This window comes from Brachyistius frenatus, unplaced genomic scaffold (genome assembly GCF_029030835.1).
Source record: "Brachyistius frenatus isolate BFR_SWC_R1_liver_20210118 unplaced genomic scaffold, ASM2903083v1 Contig_10, whole genome shotgun sequence".
In the NCBI taxonomy this organism is placed as follows: domain Eukaryota; kingdom Metazoa; phylum Chordata; class Actinopteri; family Embiotocidae; genus Brachyistius; species Brachyistius frenatus.
In genome coordinates this window covers 6,606,854-6,624,907 of record NW_027210609.1, presented here as the reverse complement: position 1 = coordinate 6,624,907, position 18,054 = coordinate 6,606,854, and the positions used below count along the sequence as shown (strand labels likewise).

Sequence of the window (18,054 nt, the reverse complement as noted above, 5' to 3'; positions counted from 1 at the left end):
TCACTGCACCACACACCAGGGTTGACCTGGTGAGAAGAAAAGAGACAATCTGAAAACAAAAAGTTTGCCTTTAAGGCTCAAGCAGCAATGTACCAAATGTAATAAGGAGCAAATTGAGAGCACTCCCTCACTCCCAAGCCTCTCTGGTATCTCATTCTTGGTAATAAAATCTTCTGATCTAGATAATAAGGGATCATATTATGGCTATACAAAATAGAAAACTTGAATTTACTGACCTACAACAGACAAGTTGACAAGAGGAAAAACATTAGAGCTGACACAGTGATGTGCACAATGCACAGTCAGGAGGTGATGACATCACTGGGATGGTTGTACTGTAAGCAGACTCTTAGATGAAAGGAGTCAGGGGAGAGACCTCAGAATTTATTCTAATACTTTTTACAGCGTGAAGTGGGTTATGTGATCTTGGCACACTTTTAAAACTGCATAGGTAGCTGTGCGAGGGGTCGGTGTTTTGTACACAAAATGGAAGGGTTTTAAATGTTTTCAATTTTTTTTGACATTTCCAACATGATTAAGTGCTTATGAGGTAACAAATGAAGACATGATTTCCCTCATTAGTTAATTTATGAGCTCTATAGGATAAGTATGACCCACGGCAATGCAATACACATTGCTCAGAGAAGTCTGTTCTGTGTATGACACCTGTACTGACAGTCTTTATAATGAGACAATAAAATCATAGGGTCTAGCACTAATTCATTGATAGATGAGAGGGAAAAAAAAAAAACGACTTAAGGTTATATTACCGTCTGTAAAACTATTGAGAACATAAACCTACTTGGGCACTTCCGATCTTTGAGTGCATTAATCTTCAAAACTATTCTGTGAAAAAGTTGCAAGAAAAAAACTCTTGAGTGCTAAAGTGTTGAGAGGCTATAAAGTCTTCAGAAGGAAGCAAAAGTGGAAGGTTAGATGAGAATCCCTGAGCCACTACGAGCAGAAAAAAAAAAAGACAGCAGCCACAAGCTTGTGTGAACTGTAACACAAGCAGTGCTGAGCCTTCCTGAGAGCTTGACACACATCTGAAATGGAGGACGAAGTAGCCAGGAAATAGTGCTGTAGCTTGCATTTCCTACTCTCAGGGCTTCTGTGAGAGAGAGACCAGACTGTCTGGAGAGATCTAAACTACAGTGTCTCTTTAACAGATGAACTGATGCCTTAAGGAAAGAGCCTGCACGAGCTGAGAGCACAGAGTTGAAGTCACTGCCCTTAGAGAGTCCCCTGGAGAGAAAGTGGCGGGAGAGAGTGCAAAAAAAAAGCCAGCGCTTGCTCCCCGTCCATTTTTGTGAAACAGGCAGTGCTCTTTTGAAACGGTGCCAATGGAGGCTGGCCCAAACCCTCCCAGCTGAAACTTTTACAAGCTCAGTGTTCACGGGCAGGAAGAGAAAGACAGAGTAAGATCTGTAAACAGAGTTTGCAGCTCCTCTCCTTTTTCTTCGACCTGGCTGAGATGTCAACAATGTGATTCATGCAGGTTTTCTTTGCTAATTCCTTGTCTTTTTTCCTACAATATCAACAGAAATGCCCCTGGAAAGAAGAAAAGATTTAAAGTGTATGTGAGAAACTAATTGCTTAAAAAACGAAGAGTCAGTGACGTCACACAGGAAGCTGCCTTGGATATTGCCTGAGGAAAGATACTGAGGATTGTTTGTGGCACACTTGGCATGGAAACACATGAACATAAAAGCGCTGCTGCTGTGTTCAGGACTGAAACATCGGATTATTCCAGTGATTTTCATTTCTTGGTGACGATCCATGTGAAACATGAGTTTGGATTTGCTTGTTTTCCAGAGACTGGCCCTGACTGTTGCCCAACACAGTTTGTTACTTGCGGATGTATTGTCGTAAACATCCCAGACCACTCATTTGGTCTGTTATATTGACAGGAAACAGTGGCTTCCATTCACTGCTAAGATCAAATTAAATCAGAATCTCAGGGGCGACCATTCTCTTCTCTGCTGTGAAGCAAATCTGAATAAGCACACAGGCAGGTGCAGAACAACTAAAGACGTCCACAGCGACTACCGAAAATGGGAACTGCGAGGCATGTACTATCTGGGAATGATGCCAACTGCTAACAAAAGGCTTTAACTCATTTGGTCTGAAATGCTATCTGGCACTGAATTGTTTGGCCAACTGCAGATAAATCTGTCAAACCTTTTGGCTTTGTTTCAAGACAGCATGTAAGTACTCACTTCTGATTTCTTTACCCAAGCTCAGTTCTCTGTCTCTTTCTCCTCTAGCAGCCACTAATCCTTCAGTCAAGTAAGATGTCTATTTCTTGACCTAGAATCTACAGCTCACATGACTATTCCTCTTTAAGAGGCGAGTTACACGTCGATTCTGACTAAAAAAATGACAACAACAAAAAAAGCTCTGCCTTGATGCATGACATTTAGCATGTAAGCAAAATTCTGTGACTTTAGCATTTATTTTCCTGCCTCCCTTTCTCTGAGCTGTCTCTCCCTCTTGGCAGCAGGGCTAAAGTGGGCAGGGAGAGAGGAGGGCATGGCCCAAAAACTGCTCTCAAGCCCCAGCCCCTGTTCGAGTGGGGTTGCTTGCTGGTACAGTCCTCAGCCTTTCCCTCGTCTTGCAAGCAAAAGAGAGGGATGTGGAAATGTATTCTTGTCTCCTTTTTTAACCCGCCTTTTTTTTTTTTTTTTTTTTTTTTTTTTTTTTGTCGTCCCCACCACGGCCTTATTGTCTGCGGGTGAACACTACCCTGATCTTGACAAAAAAAAAAACTCAGGTATTTTCTCATTTTTGATTCTGCTTCTGTTTGGGCCTTTATATTCCTCTTTGTACTGAAGTCTCCCTGTATTTGTTTACACTTCTTTTACTCTCACCTTCCACACTGTACACGTGTCTCTCCTTTGCTTGCACCGAACACAATGCCTACATGTAAAGCTTTTCTGTTCGATTGAAACACATCGGGATTCGGTTGAAATAATGGACATTTTTACCGAAGCGTTTATACACTTACTGCAGCTAAAAGTCTGTTTACGTCAGAGCACTGTTTGATTAAAGCACATGCCCAAAGTAATACGAATTTGTAATAGGTGTTACGACCTCTTAAAGTACAAGGCAGCAGTAAAGAGCAACATTTTGGTATAATTTACAGCAAGTCACAGCCTCAACTACGAAGCAACTTCAGTGGTTCGAACAAACCCTATTAAAAGTGATTATTACCTCTATATTTAAGTGCTAAAAGGCATTCATTTCTGTGTCGCAGACTTGCAACGTAAGTGCACAAAATCTGAAACCAAAGGCAACCTCAAATACCCCTCAGCTGTACTGTGGCTACTGTTCGCCATCTATCTTTACACAAAACAAAAAGGTATCTTACATCGGTGGAATAAACATCTAAAAAAAAAAAGTGATTTTAATGACATGCGTTCAAACTGGATCATTCCTGTATTTTTCAATGCTGCTGTTTGATAGACCTGTTCATAAACCAGTATGAACCAGATCCCTCTGTTGCAAGCACTGTTCTATACATGAAGGGGCTTGTAAGATTACAGAGTCTCAGTTTCAGATCAAGCTTATTGGGTTTGTTTGGTGGGTTGTTTTTTTTTAACCACTGACGCTATAAAACCAACAATATTCAAGTTGATTAAATCTACGAGAAAATCATTCTTTTTTTTATTTTCCGATTACACTCTTGTATGAATCAGACTTATCGCGAATTTGACTGTCAAAGCATTTTGGCATATCCTAGCCTGTAAAGTTGTGTAGTTTTGTCTGCATACAGTCGAGTAAGCTTTTGTGCTTGAGAGTGTGATAACAGATTATTGCATACTGTACTGTACAGAAAGGGTGAATGAAGAAAAAAAAAAAAGTGGGAGGGCGCAGGGAGGACTGCAAAGAGAGAGAAAATGAACTCACATCCCTCCCCCACACCACCACCACCACCACCCCACAGTTCTCCTCAGATGAACTTGTTATGCTGCTTGATGGCATGTTGTTTGGAAAGCCATATCCTCAGCTATTTGTGTGTCTCTCCTCCCCACGGTTGGAGTGACTGTGGTTACCGGGATCAAAGTCTCTTTCTGGTTGTCGCTTTTATCAGGTCACACTACACACATTCAACTCTTCCTGCGAGCAAAACAGTTCTGTAGGATATAAACAGCACTTGATCCAACCCTTTCCACTATACATAAACTACCACTTGAACCCATTCTATTTTGGCGCAAAAGCTGTTTGAGATCTTCCTGGATGGGCCTCAGTGTCTTGGTATTTGTCTTAATCTCTGTGGAATATTATATTGACAGGTTTTATTAGCAAAGTAGATCCACACATGACAATAGTTTACTTGAAAAAACTTTCAAATACTACCCTGTGATCATCTAAACTCTCAGACACACTGTGCTGATACCCAGCAGCTAACTTTGACGAACACAAACCATTAAAAAGTACTTACAAAGACTTTTTTTTTTTTTTCCACTCAGGTCTCTTAAGAATGTCACCACATGTAAAGCCTATATAAAGATCTATCTGTCAATAAGCACAGCAGAAAGGATACAGGTCTAGAGAGGGGAAACTTTCAGAGCCCGAAACAAAATATGAAAAACAAATGACAGTCTTCTGCCTCAACACTGTAACAAAACACAATGAAATAAACAAACCCACACTAGGCACATTAAATTACTCCGCATAATAACATGAACATATTTTAAGTGCAAGTTGTCCGTACCAGCCATAGCAGTGGTGAAAAGGTTATTTTAGTCGAGTCTGTACATAATTCTCACTTATTCCTCAAGGGAAGGTTTTGTGTTACTAAAATACCATATCACAAAACCCTGCTTGAAATCATCACCCGCACGCCTTAAAGGTACTGTCCTACCAACATGCTCTACTTTGATCAGATTACAACAAAATAACAGTAACTAACATGAAAATAAATACGTTATTAAGTATTACTCATTTAGATATCATCATGCTGACTGTTATATAAAATGAACTGTGACAGACACTCAAATGGCTAAAGTAAAAATGTTGCCCAGTGACACTTTCAAAAGACCTGAAATTGAACTAAAGTCTCATGATTCTGTTATCGTGTTAGATAAGTTAAGCAGGGCCAGAAGTTTGATTTTATTGTGTTCGCTAAAGTGACTCTCATCGGAATAACTTACGAGAGCATTTCTAATGCAGTAAATGGCCGCCATTTTGATTGAAGGTTTGTGTCTCATTGCCCTTCATTCAGGAAACACTGAGTCACTGGAGCAGTAATGTGTTTATCTTAAAAGTGGCATAATAAATGATAGAGTAACAGGAGGTGTCAAAGTCCACACGAAATTACCTTCACATCTGGGCATTTACCACTTATAGGGACTTGGCATTTTTTTTCTACTAGAGCTTTGAGCTGACAGTCAAAAAACAAAGCCAGTCCATCTAACGCAGCTCTGACATACAGAAGGGATTCATTTCCTTTCCAATTAGGACCAGATAATGAATTGTGTTGGCCAGTAGTTCACAGTCTGGGGTCTGGATCCCCACGAGGGGTCACACAATCAATCTAAGGGGTTCAACGATTGTTACTTGTTACGATGTAATAAATGTCAGTGAATATAAGTGTAGGAAGACTGGATATAATTGCTCCTAGTTACCAAGTACTTTTTGGAAGAATTAGAAAGGATAGCTCAGTCATTTGATAAACAGTCGACATGCATATTTTGGTAGTTACGATTTAAATAAAGACGTCAACATTTTGACCGTTACTGCCCGCCAGATGGATATGACCTCCCGTGGCCTCAATTTATTAAACAGGATCAGGAAGCATCATGAGACTAAAACCGCAGGCTCATTCGAAACATAGCCACTTGTCCAACATATGGACAAAGTCTGCTTATGGAACAATGGACCTTTCTCTACATGTGTGACCACCTAGCTCACATAGCAAGGACACTGCACTGAGCATCTGGCAGCAAGCTACGCCACCACCATACCTTATTGTGTGGTATCATACCCCCTTTCTGACATGGCATCGTCTCATTGCTTGGCTGCCAATGCTCTCCTCCCCCTCACTGATGGGTTCTGCCATGCTGCATCCACGACATCACCCACTTTTGTCTCATTGAGATTCAGCTTGGCAGGCAGACAATGCCCAATTCTTGGCACCAAATATTGGAGAGAGCCGCATAAAGAGAACCAACCTCAGTCTTTTCCCTCACAGTCGTCCCCCGTATTTCGCCGATCATCGTGGACCAGCGCCAATTTGTAATGGGTATTTTTTTTATGCCTTCATTTACTAAATACTCAGTTGTTTGGCTCCTGAGCATTTGACAACACAAATATTGTTAATAAGTTGGATGTTTAGCACAGCACAACGAGCTGCTCTGGGCATGTCTATCTGAAGCAACAGTGAATAAGCATATCAGTGATATGTTTATTGGCATGCTGATTGTTCTGACTTGCGATTTAGATCAAAGTTATGGATCAACAACAGAGCAGCCATTTTAAAATCATCAGCAGCTTTTGGACAGACTGTCGAACCATCATTTCCGGGTATGGAAAAAAAAAAATGTAATATCTGTGTTATCTTCAAATCAATTCAGAAAACGGATGCTTGAAACCCACTGGGGACTTTAGTGAAACAACAATTTAAAGATAGGATTATTCTGAAAAATAGAGATGCCAGTCACATCACTCACACAGCATGCTACATGATGCAGCGGTGGTGGTGGTGTCGCATGCTGACTGAAACAACCGGAGATGAAAATAGCATATTAGATGCTTAAAACCCAAGAAGGAACTTTTAGTAATATTTCCTCTGTCCATTTTGTGGTGTAAGTTACATTACATTATTATTGTAGCTCGTTAAGCTGGTGTCCATCCTGAATTATTCTAGAAATTATGAATGCTTCACCAAGGAATCACACAGTACCACGGCAAATTTGGTTTCCCCTCCACTTTTCTTGGATGAAAAGTTTATTCGATTGTTGCTTTCACTACATTCCCTCTGCATTGGCCTGCCCATTACAAGAGTTTGATACCATTTACCGTCTAATTAATTCAACATCTCAGTTAAGGCCTCTCACTCTCTAATGCCCCACTGTCTTTTTATTCTGCCCCAATGAGCATGCCCTGCCACCACAGCCGCACAGGCTGCCAAAACATTTCAATCACTGTCGCCATTAATTGGGCCAAAGAGGAATTCAGAATGTTAATGAACAGCCCAGCTGCTTTTCAGCCACCATGGTTCACATGCTAATTTATGCAAAGCGTCCCAGCCTTTGCATGGGCTGACCATAGTCGTCTACCATAACAGTGTCTGGGCCCAGTCATTACTGCCAAAGCATGGGTCTGCCTGGGCTTGGACAGCTCTCCCCAGCTTGTGTCCCAGACTCTAGCTGGCACTGTAAACAGACTTCTTTTTCAATGGACTTGAAGTGGCTTTCACACTGAGCAAAAAGGGCAATTTCTGAAGTCAAACCTTCAGTTCCTCTATTAAACCATCTCAAGCAAAAACAAAAATAACAGGATTTTTGGCAAACATTCGAGAATTGCCAACAATCTACTCTCTGAAATAAGCTAGGGACAAGCAGATCCTTTAATTTACTCTCAACATTCCCTATAACAAACTTTTGGAAACAAATACAGAGTCTACCTTATGTACAGGGATTGCAAGGAGGAGGCAGTTAACAGGTTGCACCACAGATGTTGGGTACGGGTGCCAAACAACTCCCTAAAATGGCTGAGGTACTGCCATTTTCTATTTTTCTTCCTTTGCTTTACATTACTTTTTGATTGTAGGGAAGGGACATTAGTGGGAAGACGTGATGAAACTGAAGTACTGTTTCTGCCTGTCTGAAAGTCGACCTGGAAAGACCTAAGCCAAGTTTTAGAGTAAATGGGGACTAATTCCTGGCACTGTTGGTCGTCATTATGTACCAGTTTTTCAGAATGTAAGTGATTTCTTCCTTTGCAGGGTTGCACAAATTGCCACACTTTCCATGGCGACAGAAATTGTTAACGAAGTGGCATTTCTTTTGCTCATATCCAGCATAAGCAAATGTACGGTATGCCTGTCACTTTTTGTTCTTCAACACAAGCTAAATACATTTGCCAGGTGCAAGAGGTCAGATACAGTGTATCACTTACATAAACACATTAGCACTATAGTGAACCAAGCCTTGGTTTTACAGCTCAGGTTACAGTGTTGGTGTGTCCAAAGATGAAACTGCTCTTAAAGGGTAATTCCTGATAAATCTGTTACCAGACTGCCTTATTCCATGGCAGGGGGGTGTATTTGAAAAATGTATGTGTGCATATTTTTACTGCTATTTTTTTTTTTTTAGTAGTTCACAGCTAAAGAAATTACAATAAATGTTTACTAGTTACAGGGAATTATTTAAAAGACAACCTTGTTAAAATTACTAGATGTGGTAAAACCGTCACATTTCAGAATGGATTATTTTTCAACCACTGTTTCTCCCGGGTGAATATTGACATCTAAAAATTCACTTATTCTGTCTTTGTCTCCCACAGTTTGACCGACAAGTTTCCACTGCTACCTACAAAACTATCTGTCCTTATGGCTGAGGTAGTAGATTGAATAGTTGTGGGGTTTATGTCCTCCTTTAGAGATAACTATACAATCTACTGTCTTTCCTAAGGAAACAGGTTAATCTGCTGTGATGCTGAAGCCTGTATACGAATGATGAAGCTGCATGGATAAAGGACCTCGTAAATGTTTGACAAATAACCCATCCCACACCTGTGGAGTGGGAACTGTGGACACAACGACGACTTTATATATTTACCAGACGTGGAATTGGTCTACTATGATAACTTGGGAGTTGAAACACAATGACCAAACTCTTGTTTTTGAGGATATTCATATGTGCTCAAAGTTGAGCCTAGCAAGGTGAGGTAGTAGGTTGTATAGTTTGTGGGATGGAGTAAATCCTACTCTGGTGATAACTATACAGTCTATTACCTTCCTTGAGAGGTACAATCAGTGTTTGGAATGAGTCTTCCCGATTCAAGTGATGAAGTTGCCCCTCTGGTCCCATCTTGTGGCCAAAGACTAACATTACTGTGAAAATGATGTAGACTTTGGGACCTGAATTGTGTAAATGCATATTTGGTGTTTTCTGTGTAAAATAGTTTACAAGTTATAAAATACATTGGTCTGCACACTCAGTGAGTTGGAAGTGAAATACTGTCTAAAAGAAACATCAATCCACAGATTCATTTAACATCAGGGTCACACATACTGTATGTAAAGCAGAATATAAAGCTGTGAGGAGTTTTAAAAGTGAGGAAATGAAAGAAACTGTTGATTAACAACAACCGTCATTGTTCAGATAGCTACAATTAGTTCAAATCAGAGGTAAAAATAAAGACATCGTTCATCATACAGTTTACGACAGCCTTGAATTCAGCCTGGGGTACCGAGCTCTTTCACGTGCCTCTGCAAACCATTCAAAGTTTCTGCAGCAGAAAGCCTGGGAGCTTTCTTTCCCATCTCTGTCTCATGATTTAAGATTAATATTGGAAGATTTCTATGAAATAAATTTAAGATATGAGAGATGTTTATCCAGAATGGCTTTAAAATTAAATAAATATATTAATGCCGCTAGCGAGGCATTGAGAGAGATGGCCAGCCAACTCAGGAGGGCAGAGAACAAAGATGAGTTCATGGTTTTAAGTGATGACTGTTCTTAGTGCACACTGGGATTAACACAGTATAACACATGCATACATTTGAATTAAAATATTTACTAATAAGATTGCCTGTTAAAAATAACAATAAAACCAGAACCAGCCAAATAACAAAAGCTGTACAATGTATTGTACATTGCTATTCGTTAACGATGAAAGAACAGCTTGATATTGTAGACCTTACCAGAAAACATCTGTACAGGTCTGCAATAAATGCTACGACTGGTTCAACAGGTCCAGTATTTGTTGTGAGATTGTGCCTGTGGTGATATTGTATTAGACTGCAACATAACAGCACAACCTACTGAGAAGTCATACAGCTGAGTGACACATGCCTGCTGCAGTCAGAACAAATGCAAAACGGGTTTAATAACTTATCATAACCAGTTTATTTACATATTTTTTTTTATGTATCATTTGCATGTAACACGAAAAACAGAGTGCACATTTTGTTGTAATGAACACAAAGAACTAGAACTTGGAACAGAAATAGAAAAAAATAACGATGTGAAACTTGGTTTTCGCAATACACACAGACAGACATTTGTGCTCACCCACATATACAGCACATACAAATGTACAGATTATTGCACATAATATATCAAATGTTTTAGGACAACAGTCAATCAAACTTGGTCCTTAAGAATAAAGAAGCATACAAAAAAGGAAATCGGTCTTCACTCATTGTTGGTCAGACTTACTATTACTGCTGGGGTTGTTGTCTGTCGTCTGGCTTGTCTGAGAGACTTGACTTTCTGCTGCACATGAAATACACTGTCTCCAGATCTTCAGATACGCTGTCTTGATTTTTTGTATTTTGAATGCATACACGATCGGGTTGACAGCTGAGTTAGCATGAGAAAGCAGGATGCCACCATAGAAAGCTATTTCTGGTACATCATTCAGCTTACCAAAGTAAGCAATGCAGTTCATGATGTGGAGAGGGAGCCAGGACAGGGCAAACAGGGCCAACACCAGAGACAGAGATCCTGCAAGGTGTTTTTCTTTCCTTAGGTAGTTCTCAGACGGTTTCTGGGCACCGCCGCCTGGTTTCTCTCTGAGGTTTCCTCGAATAGTACAGAAGACATAGCTGTACAGTACAGTCATCACCAAGAGAGGTGTCAAGGTGCAGAGAAAAAAGTTGAAGTAAACCAGGTATGACAAGGGGATGACAGCTATAAACTGGCAGACAATTGTAGAATTGGCTGATTTAGACAAAGTTTCATGGTTGTACCATCCGAACATGGGAGCAAAACTCAGTGGTATTGCGACGAGCCAACATGCTGCTACCACAAGACAAGAATGTCTCTGGGTTACAGTCCTTTTGTACCTGTGAAGAAAAATATAAACTATTGGTGACAGAAATGGTATCTTCTGACCAGTGTAAAAAAAAATGCAAAGCAGAATTTAAAGTTGTATTAAAAACTAATGACGTCATTGTAACGATGTACATTACATCAGAACCTTTTAGCAGAGTAAGCCATTCAAAAAGGTCAAAACTGAGGCTGATAGAAAATGGCTAAAAATGTAAAGCTTATGATTTATAGACATGCCTAGCTGTGATCTTTGCACAACTAATAATCCAGAAAAGGTCCCACCTGAGAGGGATGTAAACCCGGAGGTAACGGTCCACGGCAATAGCCAGCAGAGACAGGACTGAAACGAGGGTCGACAGAATGACCACACAGCTGATGAAGAGACAAATGTGGAAGGATGTCTTCACATGTCCGTCCACCACCACAGCCAGCGGTATGGCCACACAGCCGACTATAATGTCAGCCACAGCCAGAGAAACGATAAGGCAGAAGGTGGGCTGCTGGATGATTTTACTCATCCACAACGCCAGAATCACCAGCAAGTTCCCCAGACAGCAGCCGATAGCGATGAGCACCTCCAAGAATGTGTAAATTCCTTCTCCTGTATTCATTTTGCTTTCCACCTGGTTTGAAGTTTAACAGCAGCGTAACCGAGTGTGCCAAGCCCTTTATCATTCATCTCATTCTGGTGAAACCTTTGAGGAAGTCCTTAACCACAGTCAGTTGTTTTTTTTCTAACTGATGACACCCTCTGAAACATTCTTGAACATTTTGTAAGCAATTGATTTTGTAGGCTTAAATAATGTATTTGTTTGTCATTGTCAAGTAGCATTTAACCTTTAATTCTCTGCCTGGTCGAACGATAAACAGAAAAATCGAGCTAAAAGCAAGTTGCAACAAATTATGTGGGTCAGAGTTAAAAAAAAAAAATGTCTATGATAAGTGCCCTTATGTTGTTTCTGTTAGAAGGAAACGATAAAAGATGGCTCAACAACAAATGTGACTGGCATAGCAATAATGCTTTCTTGTAGTGCACTGTAGGAGTTTGTTGCATTGTCCGGTTTCTCTCTAATTTTGTGAATTGTTGTTACTTTCCCAAGTGCCTTGAAATAACAAATGTTGTAATTTACTAATTTTTCAAATAATTATTTTGTCATCATGATAAGCAGACCATGTTTTAAAATTACCACCCTGGAGCTTGAAAGGGTAAGTTACCACAGAATCACACCTTGATTACTTTTGCGGTCATTCCCAAGCAGAGAGGAGCAGACTGTTACCGAGTTGCAGTCATTATCACTATCTCATTTTTGTTGCTGATATCACTTAGTTTGCATTAGTTCCAGTGTTTGGGTATGGGCACGGCAAGCAGTACAAAAGGAATATTGTAATAAAGTAAAAGAAATATAAAAAAAACAAAAACATATTTACCTAGTTGATCAGATACAACTTTTCACAATAAGACATTTAGTTTTTAGTTTTTTTTATATATATATATATAAATAGGCAGTTCATGAGTCATAGCCACCACTCTCACTTCCTTCTCATTGAGGTGTCAGTGGCATCTAATCACCGAATAACAATAAACTGTTAAATTCAATAAATAATTATTTAAATTATGTTAGTTGTTTCACCCGCAACAAAATAAATATTACAGCAAAATCTGGTGTCTTGTTGAGAATAATTTTCTTTAAAACATTGAATGACCTCAATCACAGTTACTTTTCTTTTACTTTATTTTTTTTTTAAAACAGAGTTTCTTCATTTGTGTATAGTTTGCATTTCTGGTTTAGATTAAGGTTGTACCTTTTGAAACCAAATGATATTTATTTTTTCACTTCCTTAACCATACTTCTTGTACATGTTAGAGTAAAAAAACACAACATTTTTTTTATTTTTTTATTTCAGTTCCTCTCATGCATTTTGAACATAAAACGAATTATGGCTGATGGAACTTTTTCTCATATGTTGATACAGTCAGCAGCTTAATATACAAAGGCTGGTTTAAAGTATTTCCCATTTTATGAGAAGAAAAGTGAATTACAAATTTCTGACCGGACAACACACCAACATCGTGTGATCAGGGAAAAGCGAGTTCCAGTGTACAAGTGCAACAGTCACATCGTCACCAGTTTCACTTCCTTAACCAGCATAAATTCATGAGAATTTTACTGAGCTGGCACGAGAGCAAAAAAGATGTGCAAGCAACAAGGAAGTACTTGCTGAAAGTGCTTCTATCAAGCAATTTCATACAAATAAATACTCAATCAAAAGAGGGACAACAAAATCACCTGTCCATCCACGCAACAGCTTGTCCTGAGACCTCGAGTGACCACAGCAAAAACAACACATTAAGTACAATCAATGTACTTTAAATGCATAGAAATGTTTATATGTATAATTCACCATCCAACCTGAAACACTGGTCAGAAAGCTGCATTGCCTGATATAGCCAAAGAGAACTACGTCTGAACGAAGTGGCTATAATTGACACTGTGTTTAGCAAATAGACAACAACAAATGAAACATACTATAACCTGCACAGTTTTACTACTGGGTTACACCCTCCCCTCTTAAATACCATGCACATCCCGCTGCATGTTCACTACTCTAAAATGGGTGTTATCATTTCAAAAGCTTGACTTTGTGATCTGTAATCCCTATTATCAGCATTCTTTTGACTGGTCTGCATAGAGTTATTTTCAGGTAGGTCTGGCATCTCTGCTGGGGGGGATCTGAATAAGTCAAGTTCATGCTTGGGTCACTTCCAGGTTTCTGAAGTTTCTCTCTGTGTTTGTCTGGTTTTGGTGTATCATAGATTTTTGATAATATGTGTATCTGTCATCTCATGTGATGGCGCAAACTAAAAGTCGGTTTCAGCATCCTCTTCAGTGAAATTGCAACCTTCCGGTTGAATTGCACTCAGTCGAGTCTGTGGTCTCTGAGGCTTACTGGTGAAGCTTACGCTGAGGTGCCTCCTCTTCATCTGCTTGCGAAAGAAAACCACAAGGGAGCAAGAGATGTCTCTGCAGGGTCTGCAGCGGTCCATCGCCTTTCTCTGGTTTCAGAGCATATACAGGAATATCCCCCCTTTGCTTGGTGACCAGGTATATTGTTGGTTGACAGCTACTTGGTAGCTTTCCTCAAGATGGCTTTTCAACCTTTTCACATACTGCGAATGTGAGAGGTGCTGTTTGTTGGTGACAGGTAGTCCAAAGGCTATGTCTATTGGCAGCCGGGGTTGTCTTCCAAACATTAATTCATATGGGGAGAAACGTGTGACATCATTCTTTGTGCAGTTATATGCATGTGTGAAGGGCTTGACAAAATCCCGCCGATGGGATTTCTCTTTGTCCTTTAAAGGTACCCAACATACTGAGTAAGGTCCGGTTGTAGCGCTCTACTGGATTTCCTCTGGGGTGATACGGACTGGTTCGAACCTTCCGTATCCCTAACAGGGAACACAGTTCTCGGATGGTATGCGACTCAAAATCTCTTCCCTGTGGAGTCTTTCAGGAAAGCCATAATGGACTAAGAAATGTTCCCACAGGCACTTTGCTACAGTGCTGGCCTTTTGGTCTTTAGTGGGTCTCTAGTGGTCTCTAATTCTACATTCCCTGGGGCATTCGATTGAATTCATAGAACCCAAAGGGGCACACAAAAGCTGTCTTTGGTTTGTCTGCGTCATTCATCTCGATTTGATAATATCCTGATTTGAGGTCCATCACAGAGAACCACTGAGATCCAGCAAGAGCTGAGAAGGACTCCTCTAGGTTTGGAAGAGCATAAGCATCACGGATGGTCTGCAGATTTAACTTCCAATAATCCACACAAAGTCTGACATCACCATTCTTTTTCCGCACTACTACAATAGGTGATGAAAATGGGGATGCGGACTCGCTGATGACGCATCAAGGAGAGCTTGAAGATGCTTTTTTTACTGCTTCAAAATCTTGAGGGTGAATGGGTCGAGATCTCCGTTTGAATGGCGTCTCATCTTTAAGATGTGTGTGATGTTGGATCTTGGTTGCATGACCAAAGTAGAGATCGTGATGTGAGAACACATCAGAAAAAGTGTTCAACTTTTGAGTAGTTCTGTGTTTCCATTCTTCAGTGAGAGGTGAAGTACCAAAGTCAAAACTCAAAGCAGGCTTTGGGTCTGTAGCTTGCTGCTGGGCAGAACAGTTAGCAGATGTTTTTTGGTCACTCCTTTCTTCTGGCATAGGGTTTGGGATGACACAATCAGGGGTAACTAGCTCTGCAATTACACAGTTGGTTGGCAGAGTAATGGCGTGACTCGTCTCATTACGGAGTAGCACTGGAACTTTATAAGGACCATGCTTTGGTAGTGTGATGAGACGGCAATCTACAAAGACGCCACTTGGCAATGATGAGTCAGTTGGTTGTTCCAGTAGTGCCCATTGCTCAAATTCTGCTTGGTTAGCACACACAAAGCCCTCCAGCAGCTCGACCCTTTCATAAATGAAATGAAACTCTACGAAAAGTGAAACTGTAACTGAAACTGTAGAAGGTACTTTACGTGGTGGGAAGTAAAGCCACTTCAGTAACGGTGACAAAAAATATCCCACAGCCCGAGAGCCAAAAGTGCCCAATGATGTCCCACTTCTGATTCAGGGCCATATCCCGATTCTACAGTGGTCTGTTGCCTCTCCGGTGTAGTATGCTGATATTATACCAAGACAAAACCACTTTCCAGGTCACATCAGTGTCCAAGTTAAATTAAATACCAATGACATCATTTGAAGACAGGTAAGCCTGCTGTATTCAATGTATATAATGTGTATTTATTTATTGACAATGTATCCCAAGTAAATGTGCTAAAAGTCAAAGAAAATGAATTGACTCTTTCCTGTTGGGTTGCATGCTTTTTATCATTGTACTTCCATGTCATTGTAAATTTTACATCACACTGATGCACATGATTGATTCCAACTTCAAAATAAGCATTCCTTGTAAATCATAAATTAATAAATATGCAGGGTGAAGTTGTATGTGCATGAAACACAACAGCAGTGCAATTAATATCTTCAGTTTGAAGTTGTCTACTCTGCCCTGCTTTAATTAACATTTTTCAGAATAGGAAAGAAGAGCAGCGAGCATCTTGCAGGCTTAAGGCTGTTTGCATAATAATATTAGCTGGAAAGAAGAGCCTTTGGCGGCATTTACCCCCTTTTTTTTTTTTTTTTTTTTATTTTAATAAAGATGCTTCTTTACAATCTTCTCGAGTTCTCATAATGGATAAATGCTGACCAGACTGTAACACTAACAACAGACAACAGGGGTCTTAACGAGAGAGAGAAAGAAGTCATACAGGAAACAAACACCACACGTCGGACCTTGTAAACATTTGAATTGCATGAAAAAATAAAAAATAAAAAATAAAAACTGAAGCCAGTTAAGAAGAAAAAAAAATAAACAGATAAATTAGAAAACCTACACACAACACCAGCTTTAAAGTGCTTAAAGAATCAAAACAGACTCACCAGAGGAACCGACCAGCGAGCTGCAACTGTCTCCAAAACTTCCGAGTCAATCAACAGCATCTCCAAAATCTTCCTCGGTGCGCTACGTCCTCCAAGGTCCTACAAAACCACATCAAATGGCCACTTTAAAAAAAAAAAAAAAAACACATATCCCTGCAGCATTTTACCGCCGGTTGGCCATCTCCATGAAAAAGCATTCGCTGCAGTGCAGGTGCGCTCAACCAGGTGGCTTGACGTCACTTGGGTTGCACGTGAGTTTCTGTGCGTGAGCACGAGGGGAGGGAGGGAGGGAGGGGGGTGAGGTAAGGGTGGTCATTTTTTTTTTAGTAGTACAGTATTGACAATGCAGGGCCTGGCGGGTAGACTACAATGTTTTGCTTATTTCATTAAGTGCGCACAAATTACTAATCCTGCTTCTCAAATTGTTGGAAACATACACATTTTATTTGATTTATCCCTGAGTTCAAAGCACATAAAATAGATAGATAGATAGATAGATATGTCGTTACTTTATTAATCCACGAGGGGAAATTTTTCTAAATGTAATGTAAAATGCAGAAATGCAGCAATTTTTTTCCCTATAATTTGGTGCTTTCACTTTTACATGCATTTTTGTGATTGCTCTGATTCTGCATTTTAAGTGTGCTTCCTTTTATGTTGGTGCTTTCCCCTTATGTCAGTTTTTGTCTTTACACATATGCTATATTTCTGCACTTATGGAGTGTTTCCCTCCACACCTGTTTTTAAATGTATATAAAATAACCCTCTTTAAAGAAGGCTGTATTTTCAGTATAAGTATATTTTGAGTTTTTCCACCCCCCCCCAAAAATTCCCTAAAATTGTAAAAATCCTAATTTTACATCTACAATTTTTTTTATTCATTAAAATTACAGAATCTATATTTGATAGAAATCAAGTTGAACTGCTGTCGCCTTTTACGTCACTATAGTGTCCGGTCTCAGTGCATGTGCACTGGAGGCTTCGTGTTTTCACGTCACACTTGTGTAATTTAAATTGGACCGAGATTGGCTTCAAGAATATTTGTGATGTCACAAATCATGTTAATAGACTCGCCTCTTAAAATGATATTTTCAGTGAGCACAGTGAAATATTCCTGCTTCAGCCAATTAATGTGCTGATAATTGTGTTTGCACATGTCCATTAAAGCTTAGTACACAAGCTGGTTATACTATCCCCATCGCACTGTACATTCACAGTCACCTCCTTTTTATTTTGACCTTCATTCAGTAAATTAATTGGAACACTCACATCTTCTTGGAAAACTGTCGAGGTATACAGATCAATAGAGACATAGAAACAGCAGCGTAGTGGATTCATTATGTCTGGGTGAAATAAATTCTACATTAAACTAGGGTGCTCAGTGAGGAGGTTGACAATAATTTTGTTAATTGGAACCGGTAATAGAAGCTTTTACTGTCATGTAATCACTGTGGCACATGTGCAAGCGGATCCCTACAAGACCATAATCAAATTAATTTCTGTCTATGGATAATTACCAACGACAGGAGAAATATCAATAGGAGAAA

General features: G+C 39.8%; 1 protein-coding gene and 1 long non-coding RNA gene across 2 annotated transcripts; one reads left to right on the top strand and one right to left on the bottom strand.

Annotated features, from left to right (window-relative positions):
• Positions 1-1,616: 1,616 nt before the first annotated feature.
• LOC138616652 (uncharacterized) lies at positions 1,617-10,481 on the top strand. The gene is made up of 2 exons (XR_011310604.1): positions 1,617-2,207; positions 8,512-10,481. It is a non-coding gene; the product is annotated as an uncharacterized lncRNA (long non-coding RNA).
• On the bottom strand, positions 10,356-11,655 carry LOC138616651 (adenosine receptor A1-like). Its single transcript, XM_069691111.1, has 2 exons — positions 11,289-11,655; positions 10,356-11,020 (listed from the first exon to the last, which is right to left on the bottom strand). Exons 1-2 carry the CDS (start codon positions 11,615-11,617, stop codon positions 10,372-10,374), a joined length of 978 nt encoding a protein of 325 aa, XP_069547212.1. The 5' UTR covers positions 11,618-11,655; the 3' UTR covers positions 10,356-10,371.
• Between the last annotated feature and the right edge of the window lie 6,399 nt (positions 11,656-18,054).

Coding starts and splice junctions, on each gene's coding strand:
- LOC138616651 (XM_069691111.1), bottom strand. CDS start 11,617: ATGAATACAGGAGAAGGAATTTACACATTCTTGGAGGTGCTCATCGCT. Junction 11,021..11,288: donor CGGGTTTACATCCCTCTCAG/GTGGGACCTTTT, acceptor TTTTCTTCACAG/GTACAAAAGGACTGTAACCC.